Source organism: Gaeumannomyces tritici (assembly GCF_000145635.1).
Source record: "Gaeumannomyces tritici R3-111a-1 unplaced genomic scaffold supercont2.7, whole genome shotgun sequence".
In the NCBI taxonomy this organism is placed as follows: Eukaryota; Fungi; Ascomycota; class Sordariomycetes; order Magnaporthales; family Magnaporthaceae; genus Gaeumannomyces; species Gaeumannomyces tritici.
In genome coordinates, this window is record NW_008804551.1 from 1,147,392 (window position 1) to 1,165,297 (window position 17,906).

A 17,906-nucleotide genomic window follows, 5' to 3' on the forward strand; every position below is an offset into this window, starting at 1 on the left:
TCTATGTCTTGGATCTGTTGGGATGGGACACACAATGGGTAGCTACCCGAGGAGCGAAGCAGCCAGTGCAGCATCAATGTCCGCAATCTGAATGAATTGCATGCCTGTCTCAATTCCAGCCTCGAGGTTCGGCAAAACGGGCGTGCGGGACCTGGGGGTTGTGTGAGTGTGGACCATGTACTGGTACCTGACGCGTACAGTGACACAGTGCTACAGTCCCCTCCTGGAGGAGTGCCTCTAATTTTATCCAATTGGACGGGTACGACCAGATGGCTGTCCTTGCGGGCAGTCGGCCGCGCCTTCTGACGTGCGCTCTCTCGCCATGGATTCCGCCGCCCTCGCATCCATGCCGTTGATTATGCGAGCGGGCAGCTTATCGAGGTGCTACACAGGCGTTTTGACTGGGTGTGGGAAACCGTATTTTGGCGGCGTCAAAGGGGACACATCAGCGTCATCCAAAGCAATAAAACCCCGCCAGGGCTGCGTACATGTACCCGCTTGGGTTCGAATGCCGTCGGTATGGGTCTGCTCGGCTTGTTCGGGAGCAAACGGGGGGAAAAGAAGCTGCACGAACCCTACAAAACCGAATCCAGTCGGGCTGCCCGCAGTTCTTTTCACTCGCATGCAGACAGCCCTCGAATCTGACATCGCTTGGCATTGTGTCGCCCATTTTATTTCGGGCCTCTTGGCCGGCCTAGTCAGCAAGGCTCGAAAGGGGAAGCCAGCGCCCACTCAGGTCGACACAAGGTGCAAGGTGTCTCGAATGATCGACGGGGGAACTCCACCGGGTTGGACGTGTGTCTGCACGGGTACCCATGAATGACATGACGCGAGATCCTTCCGAAGAAGCAGTGCTCGCTCGCATTGAGAGAGGCGAGGTGGGAAAACAGTGTTTCTGTTTTATCGTATCGCCCATTTCCCCGGCCTTTCCGGGCGTGTCATTTTTTCTCCTTCCGCTCGAGTTGCTCGGGACAGGTACTAGTACCTGAGAGACAAAAAAAAAGATACCTGACACCACGCCCAACCTCGCTCAGCATAAGCGTGGGAAATAAGCACACAGTCCTGACAAGCATAGCACGCCACTGCCAGCGCAATCACACACTAAACACGCGCCGCGCGGTCCGCACATCACTTGTGGTTCGTGTTCTTGAGCAGCATTATTGCCCACATCCCGGCCCCCGGTCACTGTGCCTGGCTGGCCTTTGATCATCCCAATTTTTTTTTTCTCTTCGTGTCGTCCGCGCCCAACCACGCTGCTCACAGACGCGGCAACAGCGAGGCAAACACACCTGCCCCGAACCGACTCACGGAAAGTCTACGATACACCGCGGTGTCAATCTCGATAAGCTTCCTCCGAAGCGTCTGCCCAAAACCACAAATCTCCTAGGCTCCCGTCCGGCAAAACCACGACACGGTTCGAGCCCAGCCCACCAGCCCCCTCCTCTCCGGGAGGTTTGCCATCGCAGCCGGCAAGGACGGAAGAGAAGGAGGAGTCAATCAGCGGACAAGTCAAGAAACACGTCCCCCAGGGGCGCACATGCCGCCGCCATGAACGCCCTACAGCAAAAGTGCCGGCCAAAGCACCAGGTCCTCGTTCTCAAGTGCTACCCGCGGACGACCAAGGGGGCCGTCGATGTCAAGCCCAACTCGAGCGAGCTCAGCTACCTGCTATACTATGTCGCGTCGCGCAAGTCCAAGTTCCAAAAGGTCGGCTCGTTCCTCGAGAAGAAGACGGCCAGTGATGTCTGGCGTTTACGAATCGGGTTCGTCTTATTTCCCATATCCTTATGCTCTCTGCTCCCGCAGCCTGCAGCACAGATGTGCACAGCCTTTGTTGATTTCGCTGGGTTGCGCATGGCACTGCAGGCGGCACACCCCAAGCCACCTCGAGGACACGTTGGCTAACATTCTGAGCTATTGCGACACAGGAACGTGCAGGTGACGCTCCAGATCCTGGAGGCGTTGATCGAGAAGAACCCCAAGGACCTGCCTCTCTTCGCGACGTCGGTCCTCAAGATCCTCGACCTGGTGCTCAAGTCCAACGACATCACCATGGTCGAGTCGTCCACGCCCACCTTCGAGGCCTTCTGCGCCAACCACGATGCCTCGTCCCTGCCTGCCGACCAGGCGTACATGAAGCAGTACGAATCCATCGTCCGCCAGTACGCCTCCCTCGCCTCGACACGGAGCAGCCCGGGAAAGACGCAGCCGAGCAAGCCGGTGGCCATGCGGTGGCGGAACACCGGCCTCGAGGCCATCAGGAGCGTGGCGTCGTCGGATACCCTGGCCTCGGTCTCGGGCCGCCAGTACGAAGTGATCGTCCCCATGATCCTGGAGAACCTCTGGACCGACAACGAGGACTTCCTCGAGGTCCTGCTGCAGCGCGCCCAGATCGAGGAGAAGGTCGACACGGAGAAGCTGCTGAGACGCCGGACGAGCGTCGCGACGGTCCGCACCGCTGACACCATCGGAAACGCCGACCCAAACCCCATCGCTCTCTCCGGCACGGCCATGGACGTCGACAAGCTCGCTGAGGAGGATATCGGCGTCCTGGCCATGGTCTGCCTGAAGCAAATCTTTATCGCCCCGAACCGCTCGCAGATCCACGCCGCCACGCAGGCGCTGTTGACCTTTATCGAGGAGCGTGTGGTCCAGGAGGAAAAGGTGGTCCGGACCCACCACGGCACCGGCCGCGATAGCGGATGGGCCATCAAGATGTTTGGCCTCATCTCGTGCTGGGCTCCGGTGCAAGAGAGATACGTGATCCTGGTGACGACTATGGACACGCTGGTTCGCATGCCGCTCTCGGACGACACACTGCCGCAGCACATAGTCCTGGTTGCCATGATGGGCGCGCTCCTGCGATCCGACGTCAACCTCATCGGCCTGAGCGTCATGGATGTGCTGCTGAGCTTGATGCAGCATATGAAGCGGCTGGTGCAGCTTCCTGGAGACCCCAGTGGAGGGCGGGAGGCCGAGAACTTGGTCCCGGGTAAGCCGGATCCGAGGTCGCCTGGCGCCGTTGCTGCCTCGACGGCCGCGGAGCTGTGTGCCTCGAATCGCAAGGAGCTCCTCGGGCGCATCCAGCAGACAATCGGCGACCTTGCGACGCATGTCTACTACGCAGACCAGATCTCCGACATGATCTCGGCCATCCTCCTGCGGCTGCGTCCCGCAAGGTCCGGCAGCCCCGCGAACTCGTCCCCCCAGGGAGAGAAGACCGAGGGTCAGACGGGCTCGCTGACGAACCTGGCCGAGGACACGAATGTCGAGTCACTCTTCTCGCTAACCATCGCCAAGACGGCGGCGCTCAAGGCGATCAAGTCGATCCTGCTCGTGGCGAACCCGCGGACCAAGATGACGGGCAACCTCGGCCTGGCGAGAAGCAAGGTGCCGATCCAGGTGTGGGAGGGGACGCAGTGGCTCCTGCGCGACACGGACGGCCAGGTGCGTAAAGCATACGCCGATGCCGTCATCCTCTGGCTCGATAGGGAGACGACCAAGGGAGACCTTCGTGCGAAGGACGAGAGCGCCTCCAACCCGCGGCACGTGGCCCGCTCTTCCAAGGAAGCCAAGGACATGCTCAACGTGGCGCCGGCGAGGAGGGCCGCGTCTAGCGCCTCGACGCGCAAGGAGGCCAAGCCTCCGCGCTCACATTTCATAAACGTGCTCCACGTGGCCATCTACGACAACGCGCTCCAGTATCTCGACTACGAGACCGACCTGGTGCTGCTGCACACCCTGCTGGCCAAGCTGGTGTCGCAGCTGGGAATCAACGCGGTCCGCTACGGCCTGCCCATGATCTTCCGGCTGCAGGAGGACATCCAGGACGTGGAGACGCCCATCTGCAAGGTCCGCCTGGGCAGCCTGGTGCACGGCTACCTCTGGCTCATGACGGACCAGTTCGACTGTGAGAACTCCATCGTCGGCCGGGCAGTCCACAACGAGATCTCGCGCCGGCGCAGCAAGAACTTCTGGGTCGAGGGCATCCACGTCCCGGCCCCGCTGCTGGAGCTCGTGGGCACCCCGGGCCTGGCACGGCCCCAGCCCAAGATGCCCCTCCACAGGATAGAGTCCGAGGCGCTGCTTCCGTTCGACGACCGCTTCGCGCTGATCGAGTGCATCTGCTCAGGCTACCAGGAGACCATGGTGAGCCCGCCGGGCAGCCCTCCGACTTCGCCCGGGCGCAACTTTGCGCACCCGATCCTGGGCCAGGCCATGTCGCCCGTGCCGCAGGCGGATAGGGAGGTGCCGGCGCGGTTAAGGGAGGACATGTGCGCCGAGTGGTCTCGCGAGATGGTGCTGGCGCTGGTGCAGGCGGGCAGCAAGTCGGCGTCGCTCAACGGCTCGCGCACCGGCACCATGGGCACCTCGGGGAGGAACAGGCTGGCCGCGGCCGTCGCCAACGGGTCCCCCGCTGGCAGCCAGAACAACCTCAGGCCGCAGTCGCAGCCAGCGCCCCAGAACGGTGGCCTGATGGCGCCTGCGGGCGGGCTGCGCAAGTCGAGTCTCCGGAGCAACCTGACGCCGTCGCCGGTCAGCAGCACGGCGCAGCACGGGGGCGTCACGTCGGTCGACCAGCTCAAGATGGTGCTGTCGGGTCACGCGCAGGCGTCGAACCTGCGCGGACACACTAGCCACGGTGCGGCCGGGGCCGGCGGCGGCGGCGACGACGACAGCACCGACAGCCTGGTCAGCTACGACTACGCGCCATCGGAGCTGTCATTCAACCCGCCGCAGACGTCGGGCGGCGGGCCACCGAGGACGGGGCACCGTTCTCGGTCGCAGTCGCGTGACGGCAAGACGTCGAGCCCCAACGGCAGCACGAGGTCCAACGGCGGCGACAGGCACCAGTCCGTGGACGGTGCCAGGGGCTACGAGGAAGGCGAGGCGGTGCCGCCCGTGCCGCCGCTGCCCCACGGTGTGTCGTCCTCCCCGCCCCCGGCTGGCGGGCGGCCATCGACGTCGCCGCAGCCACCGGTGCTCCCGCCCGTCACGCAGGACCACAGCGCCATTCGGCCGTCCAAGACGCGCAGTGTCAAGAGCAGGGCCGGCGGCGGCGGCGACCACCGGCCGTTCACAAGCGCCGGCGGGTTCGGCGACAACGTCGTGCCCGTGCCAGCACTCGACCTCAACGCGCTGCTGTCGGGCATTGACAGCAAGGCCGGCGAGCATAGCCTCGGCAACGTGGCGCGCCCGCCTTACTGAGCGAGTGAGTGGGTGGGTGAGTGGCATGGTTCAGACGATGGGAGAAATATGGGACACGGCATCAAAATCATCGACTTTCTTTTGTGGCTGTTTCTTTCCGACATAGACTATCTTTTTTACTTGTTGAGGCTTCATCAGGACGCTTGCTGTATTTGTATGCCCAAGTTTGCATGATGTTTTTTTCTCTCTCCTTTTTCTATCTCCCTTGGGTTAACATACTCCTTTAACGCATTCGACTGAGGAAACCAAGGTGGGCTTACATATTTCCAAAGGCAGCACGTGCTAGATGAGGAGCGAGGAGCCAGGAACAGGGTGTTTTGTGAGCTAGTCCGGGTTTTAATGGTTGCTAATGCTGTCTGTCTGCGGGTGAAAGAGAGAGCGGGAGCACTGACATTTACACTAACATTTTATCTACGCCTTTTTTTCTTCTTCTTCTCATTCTGTCATTAGGGGAGCGCTTACTGGCATAGACTGAGGCAACGGCAACGCTCGCCCAACCGTTATATCCCCATCCTCTCCTTTCTTCTTTTGCTTCCTCGTCTTTCGCTACCTGATCTGAGATTATTTCTAGCCATCTTTTTCTTTGACGGGCGATCGCAGTCTCCAAAATCCGATTCACCATTTGTCCAAGCTTTTTCGGTTTCGATGTTAGTCAGCTCGCCGGCTGTATTCATGTAACATCTCTAGCAAGCTAAAATCTAGTAAGCAATGCCCCCCTAGACAGAGGCAGTCGATTGGGTGATGTCATCAAGGAGAGCATTCTGTGCGAAAACCCCTTAACGGCAACTTCCGCGCGCCCACACGAGGGGCCTGCAGCTGCATCCCTGCAAGCGGGCAACTGCGACCTCGCGATTGTGGGCAGAGTCAAAATTTATCGTCTCTGCGACCAGGAGAAGACTGCTTGACCATTTTCCATATCGTCCACACATCTCCAGCAGAGCTATCGATCAGCTGTTCGCGGCGCCTTATGTGGCGTATCCAATTGACTGTGTTTAAATTTCAGTCCTTCCTTCTCCCCCCAGACCAAAGTATACGAGCAAGATGCAGCTCCCCGCACGGCTGGCCCTCGCCGGCGCACGGCGCATAGCATCAGCAGCATCAGCAACGAGGTTAGCGCCAATGGCTCCCTTGACCGCCAGGTCATCACGTCTCTTCCACGGCACCGGCCGCAACACTGCAGTCGTGACCCCGCTCCAAGGCAACGGCCCGCCGCCCGACGCACCCGTCGCCACCGACCCGGCCTTCCGCGAAGATAACGCCGCCGCCGCCGCCGCCACCACAACCAACCCCGCTACTGAGACCACCAGCCCTAAACCGACGCCACCGGCCGCCGCCGCCGAGAGCACTAGGAACAGCGCTGAAGACGCGCGGGTGATCCATAAGAGGAGGCGCCAGGCCATCATCCTCCAGGCGGCGCGGGATGTCAAGGCCGCGGGGGTCAAGTCGCTGGCAGAGCTGCAGAAGGTCAAGGCCCTGCCGAAGCGGTTCTGGAGAGAGGTCCACGTGCGCGAGGTCGATGGTAAGGCTCACCACCAACCACGCCCCTCCTGTTCCGATGCCCTGCTCGAAATGCTAATCACCCACACCGGCGAACGGCAGGCGCGTGGGAGGTCCACCTCGACTCCAGGAAGGTGCGGCACCCGACCACCAAGCAAATCCTGAGGGTCCCCGCCACAAAGCCGCAGCTGGCGTACGCGCTCGCCAACGAGTGGGACCAGATGGAGTCGGTGCGGCAGACGACCCAGCAGCACATGGTGCCGCTGACGGGCCTGGTGTGCCGCGCCTTGGACATACGCGACGACGACGCGGCGCACCGGGCTGCCGCGGGCAAGGACGGCATGGCACCGACCCGCGCCTCGGCCGTGGCCACGGCCATGCGCTACCTCGACACGGACAACCTGCTCTGCTGGGCGCCGCCCGACGCCGAGGCGCTCGCGGCGGGCGAGACGATACTGCGGGAGCTGCAGGAGCGGGCGGCCCGCCCCATCATGGCCCACCTCGAGTCCCGCGTCTGGACCACGGGCGGCGGCGGCGGTTCCGTCCGGCTGCGGCCCGCGCTCGACGGCGGCGGCATGCTGCCCACGCCGCAGGACCCGGCCGTCCACGACGCGGTGCGCGCCTGGCTGTCGGAGCTCGACGCCTTTGACCTGGCGGGCGTCGAGCGCGCCGCGCTGGCCGGCAAGTCGGTCCTGGTGGCCGCGCGGCTCGTGGCGCGGTGGAGCGAGAACGGGCTCGAGGCCAAGGTGGCGGACGAGGAGCAGAAGCAGGACGGAGAGGCCGAGTTTGGGGTCGAGGAGGCCACCGAGGCCGCCAGCGTCGAGGTGCGCTGGCAGACGGGCAGGTGGGGCGAGGTCGAGGACACGCACGACGTGGAGAAGGAGGACCTGCGGAGGCAGTTTGGGAGCGTCGTGCTGCTCGTCTCGGGCGGCGAGGCGCCGCGGAGTTGAGGGATGGTGAAAATAAGCAAGGTGAGGTGGGGTGAATGTCGTCGACTTGCTGCATTATTGTAAAATAGATATCACAAGCGTGCTAGAAAAAAGGTATAGATGGACGGCTCAGAGCGGTCTTTCTAGTATAGCAGGGCGGGACTTGGCCTGATGGAATAGCCTTGTTTTGAGCAAGATGGACCGCTCAAAGGTGGTGATGGCAGACGTTTTGGGCGCACCTCATCTCAGCTAGAAAGATCAAGGAAAGACCAAGCCAGTCCCGAGGCAGCGGCCTCAAACCGTCACAACGGCGCAGCGAATATCAGCCTTGCTGGGGCTGCATCTACGATATAACATCTAACCTAGCATCTCTTCGGTGAAAATGCCCAATCACGATTGGACCTGGCAGGGAATATGGTTATGGTTATTTGGTCTCGAGTCGTGTCGGCAACGCAATCTCTTGACCAGCTTCCTCATTTCAGGGGGTGGAGCGGGTCCAACCCCACGTTTTCCCCGCCGGCGTAGGGAGCTCCAGGCCAGCCCAAGGCCAATCAGCCAGCCTCGGCATTGGAAGTCGATTCGTCAGATCAAGTCGGGGTAACACAAAGAGCGGCGGCCGTTGAGAAAAGGCAAGCCCCGAATCTGACGACCCAAAGGCTCAGGCTCAAGTGCGCGTACGCATGTAAGACGGAGATGCAGCAGCAGCAGCAGCAGCAGCAGACACCCAGTCCCAACACCGCCATGGCCCAGCATTTGCCCCAGCCCGAGGTTGCCATTCTGTGGAGGCGAGCCGAGAGCCAAGCCAAAGCTCCACCAACGATTCGAGGCTATTGCTTGGCCATTTCAATAAACCCCTTGCTCCCTCCCCGACTGACAGCTGTCAGCCAGCGATCCCCTTCCTTTTTGTTTTCTCCAATGTGAAAGCTGCTTGATCTGTGATTCGCTCGATATTTCCCCAACCGGCAGGACAAGAGTTCAAGCGGCATTGGCTGGTGAGTACGCTGCTGGTAGAATTCAGCCTCAACGCGCTAGGTTGCACTACAAAGGTCGCGTTGTGTCGTCGCAACTCGCAACCCAGGCTACGGTCAACTCAGCTCATGCATGTGAACTCGATACAGGTCGTTGAAATACCATCTGGCGAGATCAACTCAATAACCAACTAGCATCAACATCAGCATCTCTGCAACCGCCGCAATGGTCTTCTACCCGCCAGCCTGGGTGCCGCAGCTGCCCTTTGGTAAGTACTGGCACCAACGACCGACGTGGCGGCCCGCGCCGTGGCTGACGACAAGCCAACAGACCCCCCGGACAGCATCAGCATCGAGGAGTTCATGACCAACGAGCAGTACGGCCGCGCCTCGGCCTCTAACAGCCTGAACCCCTTCACGTGCGGCCTGACGGGCAGGACCTACACCAACGCCGAGGCGTCGGCGCGGACGGACCGCATCGCGCGCGCGCTGGCGGGGCGGCTGGGCTGGCGGCCGCGCGGCGGGGGCACAGCCTGGGACAAGGTCGTGGCCATCTTCTCGGCCAACGCCGTCGACTACCGCTCCGTGCTGCACGCCGTCCATCGCCTCGACGGCATCGCCACCCCGGCCAACGCCGCCTACTCGGTCCAGGAGCTGACCCACCAGCTGGCCGCGTCGGGCGCAAAGGCCCTCGTCACGTGCGCGCCGCTGCTCGAGACGGCCCTCGCCGCCGCCCAGGCCGCGGGCATCGCGCGCGACCGCGTCTTTGTCATGTGGGTGCCGGGCACCCCTGAGGCGCGCCAGCAGCTGCAGGGGCTCGTCACCGTCGACGACCTGGTGGACGAGGGCGCCCGGCTGCCTGAGCTGGAGCGCGTGGCCTGGCCCAGGGGTCAGGGGGCGCGGCAGCCGGCGTTCCTGTGCTTCTCGAGCGGCACGTCGGGCCTGCCCAAGGCCGTCATGATCTCGCACCGCAACGTCATCGCCAACGTGATGCAGTTCACGGCCCACGACAGCGTCGCGGCCGAGAGGCGCGGGGGGCTCGGCCGCCAGGCGACGCTGGGGCTGCTGCCCTTTAGCCACATCTACGCGCTTGTTGTCATTGTGCACGCCGGCACATACCGCGGCGACGGCGTCGTCACGCTGCCCAAGTTTGAGCTCGGGTCGTTCCTCGAGGCGATTCAGCGGTTCAAGATATCGCAGCTCTACGTTGTATGTTTTTTTTTTCCTTTTTTTTTCAGTCTACTGCAAAGACGCCACTTATGTGCTGACACGACTTCTTTTTCCTGCTAGGTCCCGCCCATCATCATCCAACTCACAAGAAACGCCGACAAGTGCAAAAAGTACGACCTGAGCTCTGTGCGATGCGTCTTCTCGGGCGCTGCGCCCTTGGGCGAGGAGACGGTTGCAAACCTGAAGAGCATTTACCCGCATTGGCTGGTCACACAGGGATACGGTGAGCGGTCCCCCTACGAGCCCGATGGTGACAGCTACCCTTGCTGACGCCCCCCGGAATCCCAGGCATGACCGAGACGTCAACCGTGGTCTGCAGCACGAGCGAGCACGACATCGTGACCCGCTCGTCGGGCTCGCTCGTGGCCATGACCAAGGCCAAGCTGATGGACGAGCACGGCAACGAGGTGACGGCGCTCGACACGCCCGGCGAGCTGTACGTGCAGTCGCCGTCGGTGACGCTCGGCTACCTCAACAACGAGAAGGCGACGGCCGAGACGTTTGTGCACCACGACGACGGGCGGTGGATCCGCACGGGCGACGAGGTGCTCGTGACGCTCTCGCCGGCCGGCCACGAGCACTTCGTCGTGGTCGACCGCATCAAGGAGCTCATCAAGGTCAAGGGCCACCAGGTGGCCCCGGCCGAGCTCGAGGCGCACCTGCTCACCCACCCCTTCGTCGAGGACTGCAGCGTCATCCAGGTGCCCGACGACCGCGCCGGCGAGGTGCCGAAGGCCTTTGTCGTCCGGTCCGCCGCCGCCCGGGCCGCCCCGGGGGGCGACGTCGAGGTGGTGCGGGCCGTGGAGAAGCACGTCGAGGAGCACAAGGCGCCCTACAAGTGGCTCAAGGGCGGCGTCGAGTTTGTGGACGAGATCCCCAAGAGCCCCAGCGGCAAGATCCTGCGCCGGCTCCTGCGCGACAGGGAGAAGGAGAAGAGGCGGGCGCAGGGTTCCAAGATGTAGATTTATTTTTGTCCGTCTCTCATGTTTCTGTTGTTGTTTCTCATGTTGCCTCGCGAGTACACAGTAGATTTTGGACACGGGGTATGTAGCTAGGTATAAAGTGCCAAGAAAAACAACCACGTTTTGGAGGCTGTTTGAACGGGACGTCCAGTTCGCATTTTGTTGCCATGGCTGATCGCGATTTGCCTCTGACCTGGGAGATCAAACGGGGGACAGGTGTCTCTCCCCCTTCCCTTGCAGCCAGGATAGGAATGTGGAGCCGAACAAGGGCAGCTGTCGGATCGAAATCTTGGCGAATGAACAAGCCGCCAGGCTGACGGGCGGGTTTCCGATGAAACGCGAGAGCCTGCAGAGCCCCAAACCTGGGCCCGGGCCCCGTTGACTGATACCTAAAACCTCGGACGCGACGGGGGGACGACTCCGCTATCGCGTCGTGTTGGGACAAAACGCCGCCCCCAGCCGAGATCAGATAGAGGCCCTTTTTTTTTTTCTGTGTTGCTGACGGGCGGCGGTGGCCATTTTGGCCGGGTTTTGGAATCGCGGTAAAACAAAAAGACTGCATCTGCAGGGTTGTCTGGGCCCCCCCTTTGGCCCTGGTATTTTGTGTTCAAGCTTAACCAACCCAAAAGTCTTGTTCTTTTATTTCCTTTCTACTTTCCCTACTCTTCTTCTCTTTTCTTGGCCAACCACGCGGAACTGGATTCTCGTCGGGCTGTTTTTAGGGTCTTTTTGTATTTCTGGAAATAGCTTCACTTCGTATTCTGTAAAGCCTGGTTGCTTTTTTTTCTTTTATTTTCTCCCCTCCTTTCCGCAGCAGTTCAAGATGTCGACCATCCGCTCCTTTTCCTCCTTTTTCCTGCTCCTCCTCCTCGGTGTCCTCAGCGGCGGCGCCGAGGCGCAGAGGAGGCAGAGACAGGGCGGCGGCGGGGCGCGGCAGACGCCGCAGCAACAGGCGGCCGCCGTCAGGCAGGGCGTGTCGGCGGCGACGGACGGGTCGACCATCCTGGACATGACGGCCACCATCAAGTAGGGGCCTCTTCTTCTTCTTCCCCCTGCCATGCTCTTTTATAGCAGTTATATGGTCAAACTGACACCTTCTCTCTTCCTCCCCACAGCGGCGCCGACATCCGCTTCAAGATCAGCGGCCCCGCCGACCAGTTCACCACGGCGTCTGGCGTCACGGGCGGCACGCAGGAGCCCAACGCGACGACGGGCACCATGGGGCTCAACGTGCTCCTGCACGGCGACGGCGGGCAGTCCTTCTTCGACTTCCCCAACCAGGCCGTGCAGGGCAACCTCATGGGCGTCGCCGTCCTGGCCCCCTCGGAGAACCTGCTCTGGGGCATCCGCACCGGCCCTCCCCTGGGCGACCAGCGGCCCGACGGCGTGGCCGACGCCCAGGCCGTCAGCGACCTGGTCCGGTCCGTCCTCCCGCAGGTCGCCGCCTTCAACATGTCAAACGTCTTCTTCACGGGCGTGTCGGGCGGCGCCCTCGTGCTGTCGGGCTTCTTCATGCCCGCGCACATGACCGAGTTCAAGGGGACGGGCGTGCTGCTCAACTGCGGCGCGCTCGCGCCGCAGGTCGACTTTGTCGACGCCGCCGCCGTCGTGTCGTCGACCAAGATCCACTTCCAGTCCTCGACCGACGAGCTGGCCAGCCTCAAGCGCACCATCCCGCAGAGCATCGCGGCGTACGAGAAGGCGGCGGCGGACGCGGGCCTGGCGGCCGCGCAGATCAACGCGCTGCAGACGGTGGACGCGACGCCCAACGGGGGCCACTGCGCCTTTGACGGCAAGGGGTTTGTCAGCGGCATCCAGCTCGTGGCTGACAATTTCGAGACCATCATGCAGGGCGGCGACGGCGTCGTGCAGGCCATCGGTGCAAAGTCGGTGCTTACGGGTGTCGTGGGCAACGAGAACCCGTTCGCCGCCGCCGGTGCCGGTGCTGGTGCTGGTGCTGGTCGTGGCCGTGGCGGCGCCGCTGCTGGCGGTGCTGCTGGCGGTGCTGCGACACAGAGGACTGGGGGTGGCGCTGCGAGGGCTGGAGCGCAGGGGAGGAACAGGGCATAGAGCAGGCAGTAGTTTGGGAGTGATTTATTGTACCTCAGTAGCCAATCTCGAAACCGCCATGCTAGCTGTTCCAACCTTGTTCGAACCGTCATCATCGCCAACCCGCTCAGCAAACAGACCTGTGAATCCCATCCGCCATCCTATGTTTCCTCCCCCCCCTCCTCTCCCGTCTCGCCCTCTCACACTCCTCGGGCGTCCCCTTCTCCTTCTCCTTTCCCCCGGCGCGCGGGTGGTCTTGGTGGTTCCGCCCGCGCCTGAGGATGTCGAGGTCAACCTCGTCGTCGTCCATCAGCTTCTGCGTCACCTCGCAGATGTCCGACACGAGCCGGTCCAGCAGGTCGAGCGACAAGCTCTCGCGCACCACGACGCGCAGGATCTCGGTGCCGTCCTCGCCCGGCGGCAGCGCGTAGTTGGGCACGATCCACTGCCGCGCCCGCAGCAGCAGCGACACCGTCTCCTGTCGCACGTGCGGGAACTCGCGCTTGAGCTCGTCCGATAGGTGGAAGGATACTACTGGCAGGCCGGCCACGTAGTCGGCCGACGTCTCGCCGCCGCCGCCGCCGCCTCGGTTGCCGTGACTGTCGTTGGCCTTGTCTTTACCGCTGTTGCTGCTGCTGCTGCCGCCCCCGTTCCGCTTGCCGAGGGGCGGCTTGGTGATGATGGTCTTGACGCTCTGCGCTAGGCTCTCGATGGTGTGCCCCGCCGAGCCCTCGTCGTATGGCAGGCGCTCGCCGCCAACCGACGAGGGCGACTTGGGTGCCTCCTCGATGTGGAAATCGCCTCCCTTCGTAGAGGTGGGCGACAGCAGGGACCCGGAGTCATTGGCAGGGCGGTGGATGTCCGACACGCACGTGTACCAGCCCGTGGCCTCGAGGCTCTTTGAGAGCAGGCGCGCGTTGGCCAGGCAGCTCTCCATGATGTTGCGGTAGCCGTCGAAGCCGAGGTGGATGAGGTTGTAGTACTGCGTGATGACCTGGGCCCCCGGGCGCGAGAAGTTCAGCGTGAAGGACTGCTCGGTCCCGCCTAGGTAGTGGAGCTCAAAGATGAGGTGTTCTGGCAGGTAGGACTCGTCGCGCCACACGATCCAGCCCACACCGGCGGTCACCAGGCCGTACTTGTGCCCTGTAATGGGTTAGCATTGTTACGTCTTGGTTGTTAGAAAGAGCTTGCTCACCAGAAGCGTTGATGGATTTAACCCGGGGAAGATGAAAGTCCCTGGAAAGAAGTCAGTCAATACAGTTTCTAGCCAGATAAAGGGCAAAAGTCGCCTACCACTTGGGACCGCCAGCTCCAGCATGCGTAAAGGGGGCGATAAAGGCCCCGCTGGCACCGTCGACGTGGATCGGGATGTCGATGCCCGTCTCGGCCTGGTAGCGGTCCAGTACCCTGGAGACCTCCTCGACGGGCTCGTAGTGACCCGTGTAGGTGCTGCCCAGGATCACAAAGACGCCGATAGTGTTCTCGTCCAAATTCTCCCGCACCAGGTCCGGGTCGAGACGGTAGTGGCTCTTGGCCGAGACGGGCAGGATGCGGGCCTCGACGTCAAAGTAGCGCGCAAACTTCTCGAGCGCGACCTGGGCGTTGGCGCCCATGAGGATGTTGGGGCGGCTCGCGTCCTTGCCCTCGGCCCGGCGCCGCTCCTGCCACCGGCGCTTCATGGCCAGGCCGCCGAGCTGGATGGCCTCGGACGAGCCCGTGGTGGCGCTCCCGATGGCCTTCTCGCCCTCCTGTACGCCCCAGAGGTGGGCCAGGATGCTGACGCAGCGCTGGTGGATGGCGATCATTGCCGGGTACTCGTCCGAGTCGGCGAGGTTCTTGGCCATGTTTTCGACCATGAGCTTTTCGGCCGTCTCCTCGACGTATGTGCCGACAAAGCTACGTGCCTTGGTTAGTTTTGCTGATGCAACGGGCAGAATACTCGGGACGTACCTGGCAAGGTTTAGGTTGGGCTTGCCGTCGAGGTCAAGCTCGTCCCGGATCATGGCGTAGACCGTGTCTGATTCGGCGCCATGCTTGGGGATCTTGAACTTGGGCAGGCTGACCTGGCTGGCATAGCGCGACGTGTAGGGGGTCAGGTGGCTGACGGCGGCCTCGCTCCGCGGGTCGTCATCGCCGTCCTGCTCCGAAAGCGAGGCGCAGTGGAGGCGTTTGATAATTTCATCCGGGTTAACCTGCAATTTCTTGTCTCAGCGGGTTGTTGGGGGTGAGGAGTGGGTAGGGAGTGAGCTTACATGACGTGCCAAAGACATGGCTTCAGTTATGGACCCAAGGTGGAACAGATGGAGGTCAGGTAATTGATAGCTCGTCAATTGTGTTGGCGATGCTTGGCGTGGTGTTGAACTGCCACCCAGAATCTTGAGAGACAACAGAGGGGACCCCAATGACTTAAATACCTACACGTCACAAAGCCATCCAGACCTCCCCAACGGCAATCCGATCTCTGAACTGGGCTAGAAAATATGCGATGGGATGTGCGCTTGCGCCGCACCGACTGAGGATGATTGATGTATGACGCCATGGCCCACAACCAGAGCAGGCCTTCTTCCACCTGCTGCGTAGGCGACGTAATGGTGTCAAAACGCGGGCAGCACGCTCAGTGGACAGCACCTTGGCAGGTAGCGCAAAGCATCGCGAGACGGTGTCTGTCTTGGTGCGTTGGCCGCGTAAGTCCAGCCGACATTATTCCCTTGAACCTTCCTTCCCGCAGGATCGACAGTGCACACACGGTGCAATCGCAGCAACATGGAATTTCCATCCCGCTGCTGCTATTCCTGTTTTTCATCTCGACTTTTGCATTCAACACCTAAACATTAGAAAACTCAGCCTTACATATCAACAGCCACCGCCCTGCCACCTCCAGGCAAATCAAACGTGCCAGCCATGCCCGACATGCTAGCATTATAGTACAGCATGAACCCGCGGCTGTCGATATTCGGCACCTTGCCTTCGACCCGGAGCCGGCTTACGTGCGCGTTGCCAGTCATGGTCCAAGACGACGTCGCCGACAGGGACACGTCGACCCGGCTCCTGTTGCCGCTCTGGCCCGCCGTGCCGACCCAGGTCGAGCCCATGGTCACGCGCCAGTCCACCCAGCTGCCGTCGCCCGCCGCCAGCACGTCGCCCTCGAGCGTCGACTCCTGCGCCGTTATCACGTTGGGCCGATGCTGCAGCTGCTGCGCCGGCTTGCGCGGCTCCTCTGTGAATTTGTCCATGTCCCGCGTCGGCAAGGCGCCGCCGGCCCGGACGAGCACGCGAGACTCGCCGACTGTGCCGTCGGTATTGGTATCGTTGTGCTCCAGGATGAGGCTGGACCGGATGATCTGCACTCTCGCCCGCGTGTTGGCGATCCAAACACCTGCGACTGTGGTGTCTCTGATCTTGATCTCGGAATCCTTTATGGTGACCCTTACGGGAGGAAGGGGTCTGATCTGCGTGGGGACGACTGTCGTGGCCTTGGCCGAGGGCTGAGGCCCCTTAGTCTTGGTCGATAGGGCGGTCGAGTTGGCCGACACGCCCACAACCGTCGTTTTCGGCCTCGCCACCATTGTGTTAGTCCAGGTGACTGCCGTAGCCGTCGACGTGGCCTTGACAGTGACATTCGAGACCGGAGAGGCCCTGTTGACTGTGATAGCCGTCGACGTAGCCTTGGTAGTGGCGTTCGCGACCGGGGAGGTCTTGTTCGCAACCACGGGCGTCGACGAGTTGTCGAAAATCACCACCGCCGCAAGCATCCCCGCCGACCCGCTCACGCTGTCCAGCAGCACCCTGGGCGCCCTCGCGCTCCTGGCCCTGCTCCTGCTGCCGCGTAGCGCCGACGCGTCCACGACTAGGAACGGCGCCCGCCCCGCCTCGCAGGAAAGGTTGCGGGCTTCGAGCAGGCTCCCGCCGCCGGCGTGGAGGCAGGGGCTCCCGACGCCCGCGGTGCTGGCCGTCGACTCCCGGATGCGCAGGCGCGACCCGACGCCCCAGGCCGCGCCGGCGCTGCTGCGCATGCCGCCCGTCGCCACCGTCAGGCCGCCGGCCTCGACCCACGACCCGGCCGCGGCGACGACGGCGTGGCCGACGGGGCCGGTGCTGGCCACCTGGCCCGTCTGGGCGCGAACCTGGGTGCCGGGCCCGTAGGCGAAGAGCCCGATGGCGCCGTTGTGGGACGTTATGTTGAGGTTGCTGAGGAAGGCATGCGTGCCGTTGGCCTAGTTGGCTCGATTTTAGTAATATTTCGCTACCTCATTTCTCATGAGCTGACTTACAACGTTGACAGCCGAGTTGAAACCCCAGGCCTCGGCATTATAAGCGTTGGTGCTGCGCCCCAGCTTGGACACGGCCACGTTCGTGTTGTTCCAGTGGGTTCCGTTTGTCACCGATACGGCGACCATATCGTCCTGGTCGACCTCGAAGCTGTTCTGGTCCATGGCAACGTTTTTGTCGACCTTGACTACCCACATCGCCTGTCGATGTTGAAAAGGCATCATGTTAGCTGACACGAACAATCGAGCTGGGTCGTGGATGTGTACGTGCCTGGAGCGGCTCGGGCTGGGTTCGGAACTTTGTTCTGTTCCATGTCACCGGCTCTGCGTTCTCGTCGGTCCATATCTCGTCTGCGACCTCGGGGATGGCCGGCTCCATGGTGAACCGGCGGAAAACACCCCTCACCGAGGCCTCGGGCGCGGCGGGTGATGCCACGGCGCCAAGAGCCCTCGACAGAAGGAGATATTTTACTAGACTCTGCATCATGTATATTGATGACAAGATATCGGTTCGCTGTGGAATAATACCAGAGTAAGGCATGCAGTTTTTAACGCCCTTTCAAGAGTCCTCCTGCGTGCGACTCATTCCCGCGACGTGGATCAAGTGCTCGACCTTTCTCCAGAAGAGATTTCCACTCCATGCTTTACACCCTTGCTGATTTTTTAACAGGTTTATCTTTACGAGGCTTTCACAGAACTCTAAAATAGCCTCCTTTTGACTTAATGGCCGGACCGTAGTGGCAAACCCTGGTGAATGAGCTGGAGAAGATAACCCCTGGCTCCCACGCGTGGGGA

At 62.1% G+C, this 17,906-nt stretch overlaps 6 protein-coding genes across 6 annotated transcripts; 4 read left to right on the plus strand and 2 right to left on the minus strand.

Annotated features, from left to right (window-relative positions):
• Positions 1 to 602: 602 nt before the first annotated feature.
• Positions 603 to 5,947, plus strand: GGTG_11702 (EFR3). Its single transcript, XM_009229593.1, has 2 exons — positions 603 to 1,763; positions 1,929 to 5,947. Exons 1-2 carry the CDS (start codon positions 1,549 to 1,551, stop codon positions 5,206 to 5,208), a joined length of 3,495 nt encoding a protein of 1,164 aa, XP_009227857.1. The 5' UTR covers positions 603 to 1,548; the 3' UTR covers positions 5,209 to 5,947.
• A 131-nt stretch (positions 5,948 to 6,078) lies between these two features.
• GGTG_11703 (ATP12 chaperone) lies at positions 6,079 to 8,132 on the plus strand. Its single transcript, XM_009229594.1, has 2 exons — positions 6,079 to 6,727; positions 6,808 to 8,132. Exons 1-2 carry the CDS (start codon positions 6,250 to 6,252, stop codon positions 7,653 to 7,655), a joined length of 1,326 nt encoding a protein of 441 aa, XP_009227858.1. The 5' UTR covers positions 6,079 to 6,249; the 3' UTR covers positions 7,656 to 8,132.
• A 382-nt stretch (positions 8,133 to 8,514) lies between these two features.
• GGTG_11704 (hypothetical protein) lies at positions 8,515 to 10,937 on the plus strand. Its single transcript, XM_009229595.1, has 5 exons — positions 8,515 to 8,626; positions 8,753 to 8,871; positions 8,934 to 9,811; positions 9,893 to 10,055; positions 10,121 to 10,937. Exons 2-5 carry the CDS (start codon positions 8,829 to 8,831, stop codon positions 10,792 to 10,794), a joined length of 1,758 nt encoding a protein of 585 aa, XP_009227859.1. The 5' UTR covers positions 8,515 to 8,626; positions 8,753 to 8,828; the 3' UTR covers positions 10,795 to 10,937.
• A 365-nt stretch (positions 10,938 to 11,302) lies between these two features.
• On the plus strand, positions 11,303 to 12,981 carry GGTG_11705 (hypothetical protein). The gene is made up of 2 exons (XM_009229596.1): positions 11,303 to 11,820; positions 11,910 to 12,981. The coding sequence occupies exons 1-2, from the start codon at positions 11,618 to 11,620 to the stop codon at positions 12,862 to 12,864; spliced, it is 1,158 nt and encodes a 385-aa protein (XP_009227860.1). The 5' UTR covers positions 11,303 to 11,617; the 3' UTR covers positions 12,865 to 12,981.
• On the minus strand, positions 12,746 to 15,381 carry GGTG_11706 (glutamate decarboxylase). The gene is made up of 5 exons (XM_009229597.1): positions 15,096 to 15,381; positions 14,794 to 15,035; positions 14,137 to 14,739; positions 14,039 to 14,079; positions 12,746 to 13,986 (listed from the first exon to the last, which is right to left on the minus strand). The coding sequence occupies exons 1-5, from the start codon at positions 15,111 to 15,113 to the stop codon at positions 12,971 to 12,973; spliced, it is 1,920 nt and encodes a 639-aa protein (XP_009227861.1). The 5' UTR covers positions 15,114 to 15,381; the 3' UTR covers positions 12,746 to 12,970.
• A 308-nt stretch (positions 15,382 to 15,689) lies between these two features.
• On the minus strand, positions 15,690 to 17,490 carry GGTG_11707 (hypothetical protein; the record flags this gene model as incomplete). Its single annotated transcript, XM_009229598.1, has 3 exons — positions 15,690 to 17,057; positions 17,115 to 17,312; positions 17,353 to 17,490. 3 exons carry the CDS (start codon positions 17,488 to 17,490, stop codon positions 15,690 to 15,692), a joined length of 1,704 nt encoding a protein of 567 aa, XP_009227862.1.
• Positions 17,491 to 17,906: the final 416 nt, after the last annotated feature.